Source organism: Panthera onca, chromosome B2 (assembly GCF_046562875.1).
Source record: "Panthera onca isolate mPanOnc1 chromosome B2, mPanOnc1 haplotype 2, whole genome shotgun sequence".
In the NCBI taxonomy this organism is placed as follows: Eukaryota; Metazoa; Chordata; class Mammalia; order Carnivora; family Felidae; genus Panthera; species Panthera onca.
In genome coordinates, this window is record NC_138343.1 from 31,092,854 (window position 1) to 31,114,722 (window position 21,869).

The 21,869-nt window shown below is 35.1% G+C and overlaps 1 protein-coding gene across 1 annotated transcript in view; it reads right to left on the reverse strand.

Moving 5' to 3' along the window:
* The window catches only part of LOC132666288 (uncharacterized), a 175,568-nt gene that overhangs the window by 137,781 nt on the left and 15,918 nt on the right, over positions 1-21,869 (reverse strand). The window contains exons 8-9 of the mRNA XM_078446785.2: positions 21,150-21,167; positions 13,413-13,433 (exon numbers count right to left, since the gene is read on the reverse strand). Coding sequence (XP_078302911.2) covers positions 13,413-13,433; positions 21,150-21,167 — 39 coding nt within the window. The remainder of the gene's footprint in view (positions 1-13,412; positions 13,434-21,149; positions 21,168-21,869) is intronic.

Here is a 21,869-nt window from a genome sequence, read left to right on the forward strand (position 1 = left end):
CAGAATAGAGGTCTTTCACCTCTTTGGTTAGATGTATGCCTAGGTATCTTATTATTTTGGGTGCAATTGTAAATGGGATTGCCCTCTTAATTTCTCTTTCTGCTTCTTCATTATCCCAGTCTAGAGAAATGCAACACATTTCTGTGCATTGATCTTGTATCCTGTGATGTTACTGAATTCATTTTTCAGTTCTAGTAGTTTTTTTTTAGTGGAATATTTAGGGTTTTCTATATATCGTATCATGTCATCTGAAAATAGTGAAAGTGTTACTTCTTCCTTATCAATTTGGATGTCTTTTATTTCTTTGTATTGTCTGATTGCTGTGGCTAGGACTTCCAGTAGTGTGTTGAATGAAAGTAGTGAGAGTGGACATCCTTATTTTGTTCCTGACCTTAGGGGAAAAGCTCTCAGTTTTTCCCCATTGAGGATGATGTTAGCTGTGGGTTTTTCATATATGCCCTTTATTATGTTGAGGTATATTTCCTCTAAACTTACTTTGTTGAGGTTTGTTTTATCGTGAAAAGCATTTACTTTGTCAAATGCTTTTTCTGTGTCTATTGAAATGGTCATATGGTTCTTATGCTTTCTCTTATTGATGTGATGTATCACACTGATTTATTTGCAAATATTGGACCACCCTTGCAGCCCAGGAATAAATCCCACTTGGTCATGGTGAGTGATTTTATTAATGGATTTGGATTTGGTTTGCTAGTATTTTGTTGAGGAATTTTGCATCTATGCTTATCAGAAATATTGGTCTGTAGTTCTCTTTTTTTCATGGTGTCCTTAACTGGTTTTGGTAATGCTGGCCTCATTGAATGAACTTGGAATGAATTTGAATTTGAATGAATTTGGAATTTCCTTCCTTTTCTGTTTTTTTGGAATATTTTGAGAAGAATATATATCTTCTTTAAATGTTTAGTAGCATTTGCCTGTGAAGCCATCTGACCCTGGGCTTTCGTTTGTTGTTATTTTTTTTTTTTAATTGCTGATTCATTTTTGTTGCTGGATATTAGTCTGCTCAGATATTCTATTTCTTCTTTCAGTTTTGGTAGGTTATATGTTTCTAGGTATTTATATCCATTTCTTCTAGTTTGTCCAATTGTTGGCATATAGTTTGGCATATAGTTTTTCTTAATATTCTCTTGTGATTATATTTCTGTGGTGTTGGTTCTTTCTCCTCTCTTCTTTGTCATTTTATTTATTTGAGTCCTTTCTCTTTTTTTGTTGATAAGTATGGCCAGAGGTTTATCAATCTTACTGATTTTATTTTCAAAGAACCAGCTCCTGGTTTCATTGATCTATTTTTTTTTTTTTTTTTAGTTTCTATGTCATTTATTTCTGTTGTAATCTTTATAATTTCCTTCCTTCTGCTGCTTTGGGGTTTTGTTCGTTGTTGTTTTTTTCTTGCTCCTTTAGATGTAAGTTTACTTTGTTTATTTGAGATTTTTCTTGTTTCTTGAAGTAACTTCCTTCTTGTAACCACTTTTGCCAGATCCCACAGGTTTTGGACCATTGTGTTTTCACTTTCATTTGTTTCCATGTACTTCTAAAATTTTCTTTTATTTTCTGGTGGACCCATTCATTGTGTAGTAGCATATTATTTGGCCTCCAGCTATATGTGGTCTTTCCAGATTTTTCTTGTGGTTGACATGGAATCTGAAGTGGGCTCCAGGCTCTGAGCTGTCAGCCCAGAGCCTGACATGGGGCTCGAACTCACGAACCGTGAGATCATGACCTGAGCCTCAGTCGGACACTTAACCGACTGAGCCACTCAGGCATGCCATGAATGTATTTGTTAAATCTATCTGGTCCAGTGTGTCATTCAAAGCCATTGTTTCCTTGTTGATTTTCTGGTTAGATAATCTGTCCTTGGATGTAAGTGGGGTGTTAAAATCTCCTACTATTATTGTTGTTCTGCATGTATTTATCTTGTTTTCCCAGCACCATTGTTAAAGAGACTATTCTTTTTCTATTGTTTTTGGCTCCTTGAGTATTAGTTGACTTTATATGTGGGGGTTTAATTCTGGACTCTCTGTTCTGTTGGTTATGTGTCTACATTCATGTACAGTTTTTATTACTATTACTATTTATAGTATAGTTTAAATTAAGGAAGTGTGATACCTCCACTCCCCCTCTACCTTCCCCCCAGATTGCTTTGGCTATTCAGGTTTTTCTGTGGTTCCAAACAAATTTTAGGACTGTTTTGTCTATTTCTTAAATGCTGTTTGTATTTAAGTGGGTCTTACATTGAATCGATATATGGCTTTGGGTAGTATGAGCATTTTAACAGTATTAATTCTTCCAGTCCATGAACATAGGATATTTTTTCATTTGTATCTGTTTGGATTTCTTTCAGCTAAATCCTGTAGTTTTCACTTCCTTGGTTAAATTTATTCCTAGGTATTTTATTGTTTTTGATGTGTTGTGAATGGGATAGTTTTTTTTTTTATTACTTTTAGATATTTCATTATTTGTGTGTAGAAATAATGCATGCTGATTTCACATCCTGCAGCTTTACTGAAATGGTTGATTAGTTCCAACAGTTTTTGGCTTTAGTCTTTGGGATTTTCTATATATTAAATCATATCATCTGCAAATGGTGACAGTATTACTTGTTCCTTTGCAGTTTGGATGCCTTTATTTCTTTGGCCTAATTGATCTAGCCACAGCTTCTAGTACTATTATTGAATGAGAATGGTGAGAGTAGGCATCATTGTCTTGTTTCTGATCTTAGAGGAAAAGCTTCAAGTTTTTCACTGTTCAGTATAATCTTAGCTGTGGATTTGTCATATGTAGCCTTCATTATGTTGAGGTATATTCTTTGTATATCCAATTTGTGCAGTGTTTTTATCATGAAAGGAAGTTGTGTTTTGTCAAGTGCTTTTTCTGCATGTATTGAGATGATCATGTGATTTTTATCTTTCTATGAAAGTGATGTATTAAATTTATTGATTTATGTGTATGGAATCAGACATGCATTCCACGTAAAATCTCACTTCGTCATGGTATATAATCATTTTAGTGTGTTCTTAAATTCAATTTGCTAATATTTTGTTTAGAATTTTTGCATGTATATTTATTAGGGATATTGATGATCTTTTCTTGTAGTAGTGTTACCTGGCTTTGTTATGAGGGTAATGCTGGTCTCATAGAATGGTCCAAAGTGTTCCTTCCTCTTCAAATTTTGGGAAGAGTTTGTGAGGGATTGGCATTGATTCTTTAAATATTTGGTAGAATTTACTGGTGAAACAAACCATCTGGTCGTGGTTTTCTGTGTTGTGAGGTTTTTGATGCCTGATTCAGTCTCTGTACTTGTCATTAGTCTGTTCAGATTTTTTTTTCTTTGTATTTCTTTCCATGCTTCTAGGATTTTTTTTCATTTTTTTTCAGATTATATAATTTGTTGGCATATAATTGTTCATTGTAGTCTCTTATGATCCTATATGTTTCAATAGTATTCATTGTAATGTCTCCTGTTTAATTTTTAGTTTTATTTTTTTGTTTTCTTTTTTCTTAATCTAGCTAAAGGTTTGTCAATTTTTTTTAATGTTTATTTATTTTTCAGAGAGAAAGACAGTGTGAGTGGGGAAGGGGCAGAGAGGGAGGGAGACACAGAATCTGAAGTGGGCTCCAGGCTCTGAGCTATCAGCACAGAGCCTGATGCAGGGCTTGAACTCATGCATGGTGAGATCATGACCTGAGCTAAAGTCAGATGCTTAACTGAATGAGCCACTTAGGTGCCCCTGGTTTGTCAATTTTTTTAACCTTTTCAAAAAACCATCTCTTAGTTTTGTTGGTGATATGTTTTTCTGTTCTCTATTTCATTTATTTCCACTCTGATCTTTATTATTTTCTTCCTTCTGCTAAGTTTGGGCTTAATTAGTTCTTTTTCTAGTTTTTTTGTGGTATAAAGTTAGTTTGTTTATTTGAGGTCTTTCTAATTTCTTAATATATGCATTTATTCTATAATTTTTTTCTCAGAACTGCTTTTGCCATATCCCATAAGTTTTGACATGTTTTCAGATAATTTTTTAAATTTCCCCTTTGACTTCTTCTTCAACCTGTTGGTAGTTCAGAAGTGAATTTAGTTTCCAGAGTTGTAGATTTTACAGCTTTCCTTTTATTGTTGATTTCTGGTTTCATACCATTTATATCAAAAAACATTGTTGGTTATTATTTCAGTCTTCCAAAATTTGCCAAGATTTATTTTGTGAGAATGTTCCATGAGCAGTTGTGAAGACTGTGTATTCTGCTTTTGTTGGATAGAATATTCTATATATTTTTTCTAAATCTGTTTAATCTAAAGTAGGGTTCAATTTCAGTGTTTTCTTGTTGATTTCTTTTTGCATGATCTATCCATTGCTGACAGTGGGGTATTGAAATACCCTACTTTTGTGGTATTGTTGTCTATTTTTCCCTTCAGATCTGCTAGTATTTGCTTAATATATTTAGGCACTTCAGTGTTGGCAGTGTATATATTTAAGATTGTTATATTTTCTTGATGTATTGACCCCTTTGTCATTATATAATGACTTTATTTGTCTTTGTTACTGTTTTGGGCTTAAAGTCTCTTTTGTGTGATATAAACATAGCTATTTCCATTTTCTTTTGGTTACCATTTGCATGGAATATCTCTTTCCAACTCTTCAATTTGAGCCTATGTGTGTCTTTAGAGCAGAAACGAGTCTCCTGTGGACAACATATGGTTGGGTTTAGTTTTTGTATCTATTTAGCCACTCTATGCCTTTTGATTGGTGAATTTGATCCATTTACATTTAGAGCGATTATTGACATGTAAGGACTTACTGCCGTCTTATTGTTTTTTGTTTGTTTTTTTGTTTTTGTTTTTGTATCTCCATTGTTTTTTTCCACCTGTTTCTGCCTACTTTTGTAAATTGGTGATTTACAGTGGTGACATGCTCAATCTCTTCTTTTTTATTTTTTGTAAATCTCTAGACTTTTGCTTTGTGGTTGCCATGAGGCTTACATAAAGCATCTCATAGATACAATAATCCACTTTATACTAATGACAACTTATTTTCATTTGCCTATAAAGGCTTTATTCTGTTCTGTTATATTTTTGATGTCATAATTTAGGTCTTTCTACTAACAAATTCATTAACAAATTGAAGTAGCTTAGTTATTTTTAATACATTTTTCCTTTAGCCTTTACATTATAGTTAAGTGCTTAACACACCATTCTAATATAGCATTACCATCTTTTAATTCTGTTTATTTCTCACCTTTCCCAGGGTGTTGTGTACTTTCATATGTTTTTATGTTGCTATTTAGTGTCTTTTCACTTCAGATGAAGGACTCCTTTCAGTATTTCTTGCAAGGCAGATCTAGTGCTGGGAAGTCCTTCAGCTTTTGTTTTTCTGGAAGAGGCTTTATTTCGCCATCATGTCTGAAAAATAACTTTGCCAGGTAAAATATTCTTGGCTGGCAATTTTTAACTTTCAATATTTTGAATAGATCATTTCATTCTATTCTGGCCTATAGAGTTTCTGCCAAGAAATCTGCTGATAGCCTAATGGGGGTTACTTTTTTTCCACTCTCTGCCTGACTTTAAGATTCTTTTTTTTATCATTGATTTTGACAGTTCCACTGTCATGTGTCTTGGAGGTCTTTTTGCTTTGAGGTAATAGGTGTTCTGTTAGCTTTGTGGACTTGTATGTCCAGTTCCTTCTCAAGGTTTGGAAGTTCTCAGTTAATATTTCTTTAAATAAACTCTGTATTTCCTTCTCCTTCTCTTCTCCTTTATTTTCTTGTAACTAAAATATTTCGCTATTCCTGTTCTCCAAGTCATCTATTCCTTCTTCCATCTGGTCTGCCCTGTTACTTAAGCTCTGTTGCATCTTCATTTCACTTATGAATTCTTCAGCTTCAGAATTTGTTTTTTAAAAATAATTTCAATTCCTTAGGTAAAGAATTCATTCTCTTCAATAATTTTATTTATGAATTAGTGAATTGCCTTTCTGAGTTTTCTTGTAACTCATTGAATTTCATCATAACAGCTATTTTGAATTCTTTTATCAGCTAAAACACAATATTCCATGCCTTACAGTTTGTTTGCTAGAGAATTATCATTTTTTAAAATGATACCTATTTCCTTGATTTTTCATAGTATTTGACAATATGTGTTTTTGTGTTCACATTTGAAGTAGCAGACACCTTCTTTAGTTAAGAATTTATGGTAACTTTGTTTCTTGCAATTCAGGGGTCAGGCAATTAGAAAATCTTTCTTTTGTATTCCAGAAGGTGGTGTTTCTCCTCAGGGCTGCACTTGGCAGCACATACAAAGAACCGTCAACAGAGTGGGAGGAGCTGTGATTAGCACCTGGGGCCTCATGGGGAAGGTGGGTGGGTGGGAATGGACAGGGATAGATACTTTGGAGGGTGCCTGCTGCTAGCCCAGTAGGGGGATCCTTAGTGAGGCAAGACACTACCAGCCGTCCATGGGCAGACCTCCTGCTTAAATCTAAAAGCAGAGAGCAGGAAATGCATTCTTTCAAGTGCCCTGTGATATTTCCCCAGTCATAGAGGTCCTTCCTCTAGGTGCAGCCCACACAACTGGAGTAGCCAGATGGTCAGTCACTACTTTTGCTTTCCATCTCCTGTGCAGAAGTTGCTTCTGATACTATTGAAAGCCCAGTGCCTTGCAGACACCCTAGGGAGTGGGGCCAGTTTGGTGATTTCCTCCATTTCCCATGCCTTGTCTCTATCCCACTATGATGGTGTGCTAGATTCCCTGGTGAGGTAAAATTGACCTCAAAAAATTCTCTATTGGCTGTGGGTATCTGCCCAGTTTTGTATTCTCCTGGTTCCCTTATTCTTGAGTGTGGGGAGTGATGGTGGGGCAGGCTCATGTACTCTTTTGGATCCGCTGTCCCCACTGAGGTCCTATCTGCCCACTTTTGGAGGTACAGATGGGTAGAAAGTCCTGGATATTGTTACACTGTCCAGAGGAAGTTCAGGTTCATTGTGGATGTCTAATTAGTTGTAAATCTAAGGGGAAGGGAAAAAGGAATAACTGACCTGATGCAGATGTCACTGTGATTAGCTACTTTAATTGCCTTTACTTTTTTTTTAAGTTTATTTCTTTTGAGAGAGGGAGAGAGCAAGAATGAACAGGGGAGGGGCAGAGAGAGAGGGAAAGAGAATCCCAAGCAAGCTTCACACTGATGGTGCAGAACCCTACACGGGGCTTGTACTCACAAACCATGATATCATGCCCTGAGCCAAAATCAAGAGTCAGACACTTAACCTACTGAGCCACCCAGGTGCCCCAAATTGCCTTTACTTTTAATTAATCATTAGCAATTTTGTCTAGAGTTGCACAATTAAAATTTATAAAATAGGGGAGGCACTAATGGTCTTGCTTAGATGATGAATGGTGACACTATTTATGAAATCGTTAAGGTACTTTTTTGCCAGGTACTGATATGTGTGTGTATCTCTTATGTTCATGTTACTTGGTTACATCTAATATTAGAAAGCACAAAGTAATTTAAAAAAAAGCATAACATTGTGAGAAACAGAAACCCCAAGATTATGTTTATCAGGGATAAAAGTATGTATTTAAACTCAAGGATCTGGGGTTGCCGAGGTATAACCCATGGAACAATCCAGCTTGCTACCTGTTTTTGTATGTCTTATGGGTTAAGGATGGATCTACATTTTTAAATGGTTGCAAAAATAAGAGTGGTAATTTGTGACATGAGAAAATTATATGAAATCCAAGTTTCATTGTCTACAAATAATGTTCTATTGTGACACATCCATGTTTTTTCTTTTACATATTATCTATGACTACTTATGTGCTATGGCAGCAGAGTTGAGTAGTTATGACAGAAACTTTATGGCTTGCAAGGCTTAAAATATTTATTATCTGTCCCTCTACAGAAAAGTTTGCCCATCTCTGCCCTAAAAGAAACTAAAGTATTGGAAATAGATTAGGAACTTACTACGAGGTACTTAAGGCATTTCTGAAAGTCGAAACAAGAAGGTATATTAATGGTAGTGTTTTTGGATTAGAAACACAGTTCTGTATTCCCATTTCCCTAATTCTTTGTTCTAAGTACCATTCAAGACTCCTAGCAGGATACAGTGCTTTAGTAGGACAGCAGATCCCTCAGTATGATGTAAGAACCTGCTACTACTCACTACCTTTATGACTCTCATTGTGATCCAAGTTACTTTCATCTCTCTGATTGCTTTGATTTCACCCTTGCCTTCCAGTGAGTCCCAATATAGCAGCCACAGGGATCCTTTTAAGATTCATGTCACCCCTCTGATTATGATTCACTTATAACTTTCCATCTTTCTTGATTCACAGTCAAAGCCATTACAGCACCTCTCAGAAGAAAATACTGGAAGATCTGTTCCCTATAACTCACTAATAGCTTATCTTCATTGTATTATTTTATTCTGTACCAGCCACCCTTGCTTTCTTGCTATCCCTCAAATAGTCTAAAAACATTCCTACTCCAGACTGGTTTACTCCTTATCCTCTCTGCCTAAATTATTCTCCACTCAGATATCCACATGGCTGATCCTCTCACTTCTTTCATGTTCTATATAGTAGTTTTATCAATTGCTGAGAATGGGGTATTGAATTTCCCAGCTTTAACTGAGTTTTTTCTCTTTCTCTTTTCAGTTCTATCAGTTTTTTCTTCCATATATTTTGAAGCTGTCTTGTTTTGTGCATACACATTTGGGATTTCTAGGTCTTCTTGTTGGATTTTTTAAAATCATTATGTAATATCCCTTCTTGTTTCTGGTAAATTTTTACTCTGAGGTCTACTTTATGTGATATTAATATAGCTACTCCTGCTTTTTTTTTTTTTTCAACGTTTTTTTATTTATTTTTGGGACAGAGAGAGACAGAGCATGAACGGGGGAGGGGCAGAGAGAGAGGGAGACACAGAATCGGAAACAGGCTCCAGGCTCCAAGCCATCAGTCCAGAGCCTGACGCGGGGCTCGAACTCACGGACCGTGAGATCGTGACCTGGCTGAAGTCGGACGCTTAACCGACTGCGCCACCCAGGTGCCCCTAGCTACTCCTGCTTTTAAAAAAATTAATGCTTCCATTGTATACATTTTCTGTCATTTTCTCTTTATTGTAAAATTTGGAGTTTCTTACAGATAGCATATAGCTGGGTCATTTTTAAATTTTGATTTATTTTATTAAATTTTAAAATTTTATTTATTTTACTTATTTTTAGAAGTTTTAATGTAATGTAAGTGCCTTAATCCCCAAGTGCCCTCCTTAATCTCCATTACCTATATAACCAGTGCCCCCACCCACTTCTCCTCTGGTAACCATCGGTTTGTTCTCTATAGTTAAGAATGTATTTTGGGGGCACCTGGGTACCTCAGTCGGTTGAGCATCTGACTTCAGCTCAGGTCATGATCTCACGGTTTGTGAGTTCCAGCCCCACGTTGGGCTCATTAGCTGTTAGCCTGTCAGTGCAGAGCTTCCTTTGGATCTTCTGTCCCTCTCTCTCTCTCTCTCTGCCCCTGCCCTGCATGCGCTCTCTTAAACATAAGTAAATATTTTTTAAAAATAATCTGTTTTTTGGTTTGCCTCTGTCTCTTTTTTTTGTCCCTTTGCTCATTTGTTTTGTTTCTTAAATTCTGCATATCAGTGAAATCATATGGTATTTGTCTTTCTGTGACTTATTTCATTTAGCATAATACACTAGCTGCATCCATGTCCTTACAAATAGCAAGATTTCATTCTTTTTTATGGTTGAGTAATATTCCAGTGTGTGTGTGTGTGTGTGTGTGTGTGTGTGTGTGTGTGTAAACATACATATCTTCTTTATCCATTCATTCATCAATTGATGGTTACTTGGGCTGTTTCCATAATTATAGTGTTGCTATAAACATAGAGGTGCATATATCCACTTGAATTAGTGTCTCTGTATCCTTTGAATAAATACCCAGTAGTGTGATTGCTGGATTGTAGGGTAGTTCTGTTTTTAACTGTTTTTAATTTAAAGTTAATTTTTAACTTTAACATACAGTTTTCCAGAGTGGCTGCACCAGTTTGCATTCCCACCAACAGTGCAAGAGGGTTCCCCTTTCTCCACATCTTTGCCAACGTCTATTGTTTCTTGTGTTGTTGATTATAGCCATTCTGACAGGTGTGAGGTGATACCTCATTGTGATTTTGATTTGCATTCCCCTGATGATGAGTGATGTTGACCATCTTTTCATGTGTCTGTTGGCCATCTGTATGTCTTTGGAAAAATGTCTATGTCTTCTGTCCATTTTTTAATTGGATTATTCATTTTTTTGGGGGTTGAGTTGGGTCAGTGTTTTAAATCTGCTCTGATAATTTTTTAAAAGCGATTACTTTTTAAGAACACTTTTAGGTTAACAGCAATATTAAGAGGATGGTATAGAGATTTCCCATATGCCCCCTGCCCACATGCAATTGCACAGCCTGCCCATTATTGTCTCCCACTAGAGTGGTACATTTGTCACAATTAATCAACCTATATTGACACATAGTGATCATTCAAACTCTATAGTTTGCATTATGGTTTACTCTTGGTGTTGTACATTCTGTGTGTTTGCATAAATATATAGTAACATGTATACATCATTATAATATCATACAGAGTATTGTTACCGCCCTGAAAATAATCTGTGCTCTGCCTCTTTATCCATCCTTATTCCTCTACTCCACCTGGCAACCACTGATCTTTTTATTGTCCTAGTAGTTTTGCCTTTTCAGAATGTCATGTAATTGGAATCATATAGTATGTAGCTTTTTCAGATTGGCTTCTTTTACCTGGTAATATGCATTTAAGTTTTTGCTGTGTCTTTTCATTACTTGATAGCTCTTTTCTTTTTAGCACTGAATAACATTCCATTTTCCAGATGTACCACAGTTTATTTATCCATGTAGCTACTGAAGGACCTTTTGGTGCTTCCAAGTTTTTACCAACTATGAATAAAGTTGATGTCAACATCTGTGTGTAGGTTTCATGTGGTTATAGGTTTTCAGCTTCTTTGGGTAAATACCAAGAAGCATGGTTGCTGGATTGTTTGGTAACAGAAGTTTGTAATTTTTTTTTTAATTGTATTTTTTTTAAATTGTATTTTTAAAATTGTATCAGCATACAATGCTATTACAGAAACATTGATTGTATTCCCTGTGCTGTACCTTTTATCTCTGTGACTTATTCATTTCATAACTGGAAGACTATATCTCCCATACCCCTTTCACTCATTTTTTTCACCCCCCAGCCCCACTTCTCTCTAGCAACCATCAGTTTGTTCTCTGTATTTATAGGCCTGATTCTGCTTTTGTTTGTTTATTCATTTGTTCTGTTTTTTTAGAATCTCCATATAAGTGAAATAATATGGTATTTGTCTTCTTTGACTTACTTGACATTGTTATTTTTTAAAATTATGTACTCAACATAGTATCTTCTAGGTTTACCCGTGGTGTTGCACATGGCATGATCACATCCTTTTTGTGGCTGTATAATATTCTCTCTGTATATCACCTTTTTCTTGTTCATTTGTCTATTGATCGTCACTTAGGTTGCTTCTGTATCTTGACTATTGTAAATGATTCTGCGATAAACAGGGGTGCATATACCTTTTCAAGTTAATGTTTTGTTTCCTTTGGGTAGATTATTGGATCACATGATATTTCTTTTAATTTTTTGAGGAACCTCCATACTGTTTTTCACGGTTCAAAACAATTTACAATAGTGCAGCAGGATTTCTTTTTTTCCACATCCTCAACACTTGTTATTTCTTGTGGTTTTGATTTTAGCCATTCTGACAAGTGTAAGGTGATATCTCATTGTGGTTTTGATTTGTTTCCCTGATAATTAGTGGCATTGAACATCTTTTCATGTATCTGTTGGCCATCTGTATCTCTTCCTTAGAAAAATATTTAGTTAATTCTCTGCCCATTTTTAAATTAGATTGTCTGTCTCCAGAAGTTCTTAATTTTATTGAGTAACAGCTTATCAATTATTTCTTTCGTGAGTCATGCTTTTGGTATTATATCTGAAAAGCCATTACCCATACCCAAAGTTATCTGGCTTTTCTCTGATGTTATTTTCTAGGAGTGTTATAGTTTTAAGTTTTACATTTATGTCTGTGATCCATTTTGAGGTAATTTTTTTGAAGCGTGTAAGGTATGGGAGAAGATATTTGTTTTCTTTAAGTGAATGTCCAGTTGTCCTAACATCATTTGTTGAAAATAATATCTTTGCTCCATAGTATTGCCTTTGCTTCTTTGTCAAAGTTAAGTTAACTATATTTATGTGGGACTGTTTCTGAGATGCCTGTTCTGTTCCACTGGTTTTTTTGTCTATGTGTTCAACAGTACCACGCTATCTGGATTACTGTAGCTTTATCAGGTAAATCTTGAGGGAGAGTAGTATCAGTCCTCCAACTTTGTTCTCCTTCAACATTGTATTGGCTGTTCTGGGTCTTTGGATTTTTCACATAAATTTTACAATCAGTTTGCCAATATCCAAAAAATATCTTGCTGGGATTTTGATGGCATTACACTGAATCTATAGATTAAGTTGTGAAGAATTGATATCGTGACAATATTGAGTCTTCCTATTCATGAACATGGAATAGCTATTTATTTGGTTTTTCTTTGGTTCTATTTATAAGAGTTTTGTTAGTCTTTGTTTTTTAATTGGTACATTTAGACCAATAGATTTGTGGTTTTTTTTGATGGAAACACAAATTTTTGTAGTTTGCCTGACTGGTATGAATGGCAAGTCCCAAAAGATTCTTTCAAGGAGAAGTCAGAAAAGGCTTTCGAAGTACTGCTCTTTACCCTTTTTCTCTGAACAGCAGTGGTGGTTCAGATTTAGGTACTTTATGAAGGAGAAGACAAAGAAAAAGCCTTTCTTTTTGTGTTCAACTCTATTCTAGTTAGTGTTTTCTTTGTTTCCATGTGCAGTCTGTCCTTCCTAAAACTCTCACTTACATTCATTATCTTCTCATTATATATTTTCCACTTTTTATCTTTTGAATTTTGTTTTGTGACCATAAAGTTTCAGATTGAAATATAAATTTCTTAGTGTGCTATTTCCATGGTCTTTCCTGTGATCTGACCCCAACATATTTTATGAACATTGTTTCCCTTTGTTCCTCTTCTGTAACTTAATAGTGTAACCAGGTTAACAACTTTTTTTCTTTGTTCTTGCCCTTCTCTGGGACTTTGTTATACCACCAATTACCCCCAAATTATTTGTAAATTAAAGGAATATTAGAAAGTATGGAGGAGAAGAGATGGAATATAATCTAACTCTCCAGGTTCAGAGTGGCCAGGTGTCAAAAGTATCAGTGTGAATAAAGCAACCCAGATGTTACAGAGGACCAGAGGAAACTGAGAAAGACAATTAGAACTTACCAGCTGATACTGGACCAATTACTAAAAAAGAAAATAAAATACATTATTAGTTTTTAAAATTATGTACTCAGTTCCTATTGAAAATCTACTTGGAATATTGGAAAAGGACTATTGGGAAACATTAAATCTTATATAAATATGCTATCCCTTATTAATTCAATATTAGCTACACTTTAATAATGTAAATAGGTAGAATTTTTTGGAAGACCTGTTTGGTGGATTATATGAGTAAAACTTAGTTTTTTTAATGAAATATATTTTTTAAACACCCTTAACCATGCCAAGGGTCACAGCCTTGAAGGAGACTGGTTACCAGTTAAAGGTTACTAAAGTTCCTTCTTCATCTTCTTCACTGTATTTCAACATTTTATCTCCCTTGCAAACCTCTATCACCATGTCAGCTTTCATTGTATTCCGTTTTGCAGTATAGAAAGATTATTTTAACTATCAATTTAAAAACTTTTCTCATGATCATTCATCTCTGTTTTTTTTTCCTTTCTGATAATCTCTAGGGTTAAATCCAGATTCTAAATCCATTTTAAGAGGTGGCATGAGTCATAAATTCAGCAATGTTATAGGATATAAAAATCAATATGTAAAAATCTGTTGCATTTCTATTCACCAGTAATGAGGCAGCAGAAAAAGAAATCAAGGAATCAATCCCATTTGCAATTGCAACAAAATAATAAGATACCGAGAAATAAACCTAACAAAAGAGGTAAAATCAGATCTGTACTCTGAAAACTATAGAACGCTTATGAAAGAAATTGAAGACAAAGAAATGGAAAAACTTTCCATGCTCATGGATTGGAAGAACAAACATTGTTAAAATGTCTATATCACCCAAAGCAACCTACACATTTAATGCAATCCCTAACAAAAACCATCAGCAGTTTTTGCAGAGCTAGAACAAACAATCCAAAAATTTATGGAACCACAAAAGACCCTGAATAGCCAAAGCAGTCCTGAAAAAGGAAAACAAAACTGGAGGCATCGCAATTCCAGGTTTCAAACTTTATTATAAAGCTGTAGTCATCAAGACAGTATGATACTGGCACAAAAGCAGACCTATATAGTTCAATGGAACAGAATAGATAACCCAGAAATGGACCCACAATTATGTGGCCAACTCATCTTTGACAAAGCAGGAAAGTTTATCCAATGGAAAAAGAAACAGGCTCTTCAACAGATGGCATTGGGAAAACTGGACAGCAACATGCAGAAGAATGAGATTGGACCATTCTCTTATACCATACACAAAAATAAATTCAAAATGGATGAAAGACCTAAATGTGAGACAGGAAACCATCAAAATCTTAGAGGAGAACAAAAACAGCACCCTGTCTGAACTCAAGCAGAGCAACTTTTTACTGGACATGTTGCTGAAGGCAAGGGAAACAAAAGCAAACATGGAACTATTGGGACTTCATCAAGTTAAAATGCTTCTGCACAGCAAAGGAAACAATAAAACTAAAAAGCAGCCTACAGAATAGAAGATATTTGCAAACCACATATCTGATAAAGGGTTAGTATCCAAAATCTCTAAAGACCTTCTCAAACTCAACACCCAAAAACCAGACAATCTAGTTAAGAAATAGGTAGAAGAAATGAATAGACACTTTTCTAAAGAAGACATACAAATGGCCATCAAGACACATGAAAAGATGCTCAACATGACTTATCATCAGGGAAATACAAATCAAAACCACAATGAGATACCACCTCACACCTGTCAGATTGGTTAAAATTAACAATACAGGAAACAACAGGTGTTTGCAAGATGCAGAGAAAGGGGAACCCTCTTGCACTGCTGGTGGGAATACAAACTAGTGCAGCTACTTTGGAGAATAGTATGGAGGTTCCTCAAAAACCTAAAAATACAGCTACCGTACAATCCAGCAATTGCAATATTAGGTATTTATCCAAAGGATACAAAAATACATATTAAAAGAGGTACATGCTCCCCAATATTTATAGCAGCATTATCAATAATAGCCAAACTCTGGAGAGAGCCCAAATGTCCATCAACTGATGAACGGATAAAGAAGATGTGGCATGTATGTACAATGGAGTATTACTCAGCCATCCAAAAGAATGAATTCTTGCCATTTGTAACAACGTGGATGGAACTTGAATGTATTATGCTAAGCAAACTAAGTCAATCAGAGACAAATGCCATATGATTTCATTCATATGTGGAATTTAAGAAACAAAACAGTTGTGGGAAGTAGGGGGTGGGGAAGAAAAGTGAGGGAAACAAACCACAAGAGACTTAACAATAGAGAAAAAACTGAGGGTGGAAGGGGGCTGGAGGATGGAAGGAGGTGGGTGGGGCATGGGCTTAGATGGGTGATGGGTACTAAGAAGGGCACATGTGATGAGCACTGGGTGTTGAATTCTACTCCTGAAACCAATATTGCAGTCTACATTAACTAACTAAAATTTAAATTAAGAAAAAACAGAAGTAGAATGAGTTAGACAGTAAGAAGTAGACAGTAAGAAGTAGACAGTAAAAAGTAGAATGAGTTAGACAAGTAAGTGTAGAATAGGATACAGTAAGGATTATAACTATTATCATAAGTGAGAAATCCCCAAAGCTTCAATTTCCTGATCCTCTTTAACAGTCCTAAATCTTTCAAGGTAATTATCTTTAGTGTCAGCAAAATGGAGTCGAGTTTAGCTGCTCTTCATTATCAGTTTTTATGCGAATTTAAAACTCTACAAGAGCTAGCAATAATTATTTAGATTTCACTCATTTATTTCTTTCCTGTTTCGATCTCTTATCTCATAATGTCTTTGTTCTGTTCTTCACTTTCCATAATATTATTATTCTAGGTCCATCTTTTATTTACTGATTCCTTGTCATACTTAAAAAATACCTGAAGTAAAGTCTTACTATTTTAGGAAATTTGTTCTATTTTTTAAATAAGTCCATATAATATCTGTCCTCCTTATCCTTTGGATCAGTAGATTTTTCACTTAAAATCAGTAATTTTAGGAAATGCAGAAAAATCTGACAGCAAAGAGAAGATGGAAAAGTATGCCACTTAAGTTTGCATTAACAGAAGCAATTTCAGCCCATGACGGCATGAAACCTGAACCCTGTGGGAGTCCAAAGGATGCTAGACTTGCCAAGCAGCAGTATTGGTGGGTTTGGGGAAAAAACTAATCAACCTAACACAAAATTTAAGCTCACCAAAATTCAGTAACTAATCATATTCTTTATAGCCGATGAGGAAAAGAATTCCTGAAACTGTCCTCCTTCCTAAGAAGGAAGCTGCCAAGAAATACAGTAAATCCGCTCTTCCATTGTTTTGTTCGGTAGCTTTAGGCCAAAGGGCAAAGCTGGAGGCGTCAGTATATCCCCAACTTTGTATAAACTGCAGCAGAGTGGTGGGGGATGGCATGCAGTAACTATTATTGTTATGCTATTAGGAGTTATTAATAGATATTAGTTTCCAGTTAGTATCAAATATTAATTTTGTATAATGATAAGCATTACTTATGAGTTTTAAGCTAATAGTGACTGTAAAGACTGTTACAATAAATTAAAAATTTATTCTTTGCTTATAGGTCATTTAGAAAAGAGTTGAAATACAGTCATTAGATAAAAATGGCTGGCTTTTTTTGAGGTGGAGGGAATATGGAAAGCTGCTGAGAGATAGGCAGCTGGTGAGTTTATACAGAAAGTTTTATCCAAGTCAAAGTCATACCTCCACCTAGTGTCTTGAACAGAATTTGTCTTAATTCTAGTGCTCTTAAAAATAGTAAGAATGGGCAAATGTTATATAATCTGATAAAAATACCCAGCTCTTTCACAATACTTAAAGTGATTGCACTAGCTTATTTCAACTTTGAGGCTCTTTATGACTCCCAAATAAAGGGCTAAAACTACTAGAGGTACTTCACAATCCTCCATCAAACACATAAAAATATACAGCATAGGGAACATAGTCAATGATATTGTGACAGATGGTAGCATAATGTATAGAGTTTTCCAATCACCGTGTTGTATACTTGAAACTAATGTAACATTGTGTGTCAATGTACCTTAATAGAGAAAAAAAAATAGGTCCTCTTTGGAAAGATTAATAAAGAAAAAAACCTTAATAAATAATACTTAAATAATAGTATAAATAAATAATAGATAAAATAAGAAAATAATAATAAATAAAAAGTTGATAATTTAGAAAAAAACCTTATAGGTCCTCTTTGGAAGGATTATTTTAGAAGAGTAACATGGGGCGCCCGGGTGGCTCAGTCGGTTAAGCGTCCGACTTCAGCTCAGGTCCTGATCTCATGGCTCATGAGTTTGAGCCCCTCGTAGGACTCTGGTGCTAACAGCTCAGAGCCTGGAGCCTGCTTGGGATTCTGTGTCTCCCTTTCTCTCTGCCCCTCCCACGCCTGCACTCTGTCTCTCTCTTTCTCTCTCAAAAATGGATAAACATTAAACAATTTTTTTCAAAAAGTAATATAGTCTCTCTGCCTAATTGAGTGAGGTCATCATCCTTCAGTAACTAGAGCATAAAAACTTTAAGTCTATTTTAGGTGATATAGATAAGGATAGGGAAATATACACAATTCTTAGGAGATTGGGAAAAAAATTCCACATTCGTGGGTGAGTTTTGAAAAAGTGTTTCTCTTGAAAATCATCCACTGAAAATATGCTAAAGTAGACACTTTGAAGCACTAGTAGGAGGAAGGAATCAGGTGTTGCCACATTTGAATTTAGCTTTCGACTTTCATGCCCTTTCTCTTTTGGCTGAGAGAAGATACTAGAGATAACACAAATTAAAGCTTTAGAGAAATTAAATAATTCACCCAAAGCACATATCTGGTTAAATGTTTTAGCTGGGATTTGAACCTAGGTCCATCTGATTACCTGATTAACCATTGCAGTATATTACCTTAGCATTTTTTTTTACAGATTAATATCATGCAAATAATTTTTTTTAAAAATAATTTTTACAAATTAATATCATGCAAAACCCCCCAAATAATATCATGCAAATGGTTTTATTCCATATTTAGAATTATTCCTTAGAGCATCTCTCTTGAAATGGAATTATGAGTTTAAGGGATACTGTATTTCATTGTACCTTGCAACATACTGAAAGTTTGCTTTCTAAAAGGTTACAGAAATTTAAATGGGGTCAGTGGTGTATGATGAATGTATAATTTTTCCCAAAGCATTGCTGTCATTGCTTATCATATTTAAAATTTTCTTTTTATTAGCTGAGAAATACTACCTCAGTGTTTTGATATTCATCTATCTATCTATCTATCTATCTATCTAAACATTGGGCATACTATAGTTTCTAAATTCATCTGTAACTTAAAGAAGTACTACATAATGGGGATATAAAGGGGGTTGAGAATGTGAATGTGAAATCCTTTACTTAAAGGAAATTTTTCTAAAGGACACTGGAATTAAGAAATAGGTGAATGATCACTTACCAATAGGTATTGGAGTAACTGGCAGAATAATATGAAACAAAAATATACTAACAGAGTTTTTGGATCAAGAATATAGTTTCCTTTTTTTCTTTTCCCAAGATATTAGCAAATAGATGTTTGGAAGACGGCCAACCCCCCCAGTAAAAACATCCGTAATGAAATAAGAAGGATTAGTATTTCTTTTGTGGTACAGGAATAGTTTCATTCTCATGTAACTGGCTTTCTTATATTTCATTTTAGTAGAAAGGCAGAGTAGGCTAGAATACATGTCCTTAGGTCATTCTTTTTCTTTATCGCCTCGTATGGAGGATTTAAATCCCACAGAGAACTGTTAAATTGTAAATTTGAATGCTAATTATTGTTACTCTTTTTCCTTTTTACACCTAAGATATCTTCCTGATTTTTCCTCTGTCCCTTGTTGGTATTTCCACATTTGTGATATTCCATCTTATGTATCTTTCCTTTTATTTGTTATTAAAAGCTATTTGAAATTGGTTTTAGAAAACAAAATTTGTTTCTTTTATAGTCTCTTAGTTAAATGTTTATTCTTTCTATTGAGTAATAACTTAGTAGGTTGCCAAGAGGGAGAGGAAATATTTATAAACACAAGAATTGAATGGAAATGGTCAGAGTTAGAAAAAATTTTCTCCTTATTTTGGGAACTCATCTTGTACCAGATTTAGGAAGAGAAACAGAACTTATTGATAGGTACTGCTACATATGCTAAAATCCAAACACAAGTTATTAGGATAGGTTGATATTGATAACAAAATTTACATTGACATTAATCTTACTGATACTGTTTCCAGACGGGAATTTCTAGAATGAAAAAGGGAAAGCAAACTCTAGCCTTTCACATGAGTTATCTTAGTCTCTCTTTTCCAGTAACATAGTCATTTTGAAAGTGGCAAGGAACTGACTGGTTTTCCTTTTATCATCCAGTTTCTTTTGGAAATTGAATACCACAGAGCTGGAAAAGCCTTATTTTCTATATATTTTTGCTTTCATTTTCATTCTACTCCCTTCTTTCATTTGCTTACTCTGAGTTTTCCCACTTTTCTCTGTCATTTATACCTTATATTTAGTTGAAAATGTATTTTGTTGAAAAGTAGAGTCAATCCGAAGAGATTTTCATCTCACTCTTAATTATTTCTTTTTATCAGTTTCATTTTCCAGATATTATTCAGTAATCCAAGAGACAAAACGTTGGTTGAGGTGTAAGCAAAGATCAGTGCACAGGAGCAGCTCCAGCCAGTCAGAAATGAGGATAAATCCTACTTTTCCTGCCTCCTTCCTCAGGCAATAGTTTATGATCTCTGTTATGTCCTTATCATGAGTGTTAAGCATGTAAAGTCTTGCTTTAGGTAGGACATTTTAGCTTACTAGGAAAAAAAATCAACATGATTGCTTTTTCCACCAATCTGTGGTTTGTGTTTTGTGAAAAATGATAAATATTCCAGTAGAATTCTGAGGAGAGGGTGTGAGAAATAGAAATGTCAATCTTTCTTTTGAAATGGAAACAGCTACGTTTAGGAAAAATACCCACAGTGAGTGCATAACAGAAATATCAAACAGAAAGGGAGTTTCTTAGAATTGCAGCGTCTTAAAGTGGATACAGAGAACATGGCTGTCATTGATACTGTTCAATGGGTGAAGACAGAAATATACTCTCTTTTATTACCAAAGCATTATTTGTCAGATGCAAGAGCTCCATTTTCGGAAGTGGAGAGAAATGAACTACTTTTTCTTTATATTCTCCTCAACTTCACTGAATAAGAAGCATGTCAGGAATGTTTAAATTCATATGCAAACTCCAGGAGGGCAGTTATTCTCTTCTCTTCTCCCTGCTGTATTCCCAGTGCCTGGCACAGGGTAGGCCCTCAATAAATATATATATATTTGAATGAGTAAGATCTCAATTTAACTTTGCCAACTCAATTTTATTTCTGTCATTAAATTTTCTACCAAAAGCATTTAAAGACTCTAGTAGTGAAAGTAGTAACAACTAGCATATTTTTCTATAGGTGACAATTTACAAAAAATGTTCAGAAGTATTATTTCTAATTCCAGGTCAGCGTTAGCCATTTCATTATTTGATCTGCCATCTATGGGTTTTTTTCTTTCTAAAGTATTCATCATTTACTTTAGAGGAAGTTATTTAATACAAAAACAGGAGAGACAAACTTCAGAATTTTGAATGTCAGGGTCTTTCATGTCCAGAAAAGGATATAACAGGTATGGGAACCAACCCCAGAATTGATGAATAGATATAGAACTTACTTGGGTATTTTTGTCTTACTGTGGAAAAAAAAAAATCAAATAAATAAATGAGTGAAAGGTTTCTGGATGAACAATGGAGTTACTTCTTAAACTTTATGCTGGAAGTTTTAGAAATAGGACTTTGAGAAACTACCAAATCTGTATTTAGAATCAATTCACTATGATGTGAGAATAAATATCTTTCAGATCACTCTGCCCCAGTCTTTCTTAATTTGAGTGCCTTTTTGGAAAGAAAGGTTAAGAATGGAATCATTGGGAGATGCTATTTCTTCCTTCTGGTTTCTGTCTGCTAATTCAAACTCTCAAAAAAACATTGACTGATGGGGCGGGTGCCTGTGTGGCTCTGTCGGTTTAGCATCCGACTCTGATTTTCACCTCAGGTCTTGATCTCATGGTTCGTGAGTTCAAGCCCCCGCCTCAGGCTCTGCACTGACAGTGTGGAACCTGCTTGTGATTCTCTCTCTCTTTCCCTCTCTGAACCTCCCCTCCTCAAAAAATAAATATTTTTTTTAACGTTTATTTATTTTTGAGACAGAGAGAGACAGAGCATGAATGGGGGACGGTCAGAGAGAGAGGGAGACACAGAATTTGAAACAGGCTCCAGGCTCTGAGCGGTCAGCACAGAGCCCGATGCAGGGCTCGAACCTACGGACCGTGAGATCATGACCTGAGCCGAAGTCGGACTCTTAACTGACTGAGCCACCCAGGCGCCCCTAAATA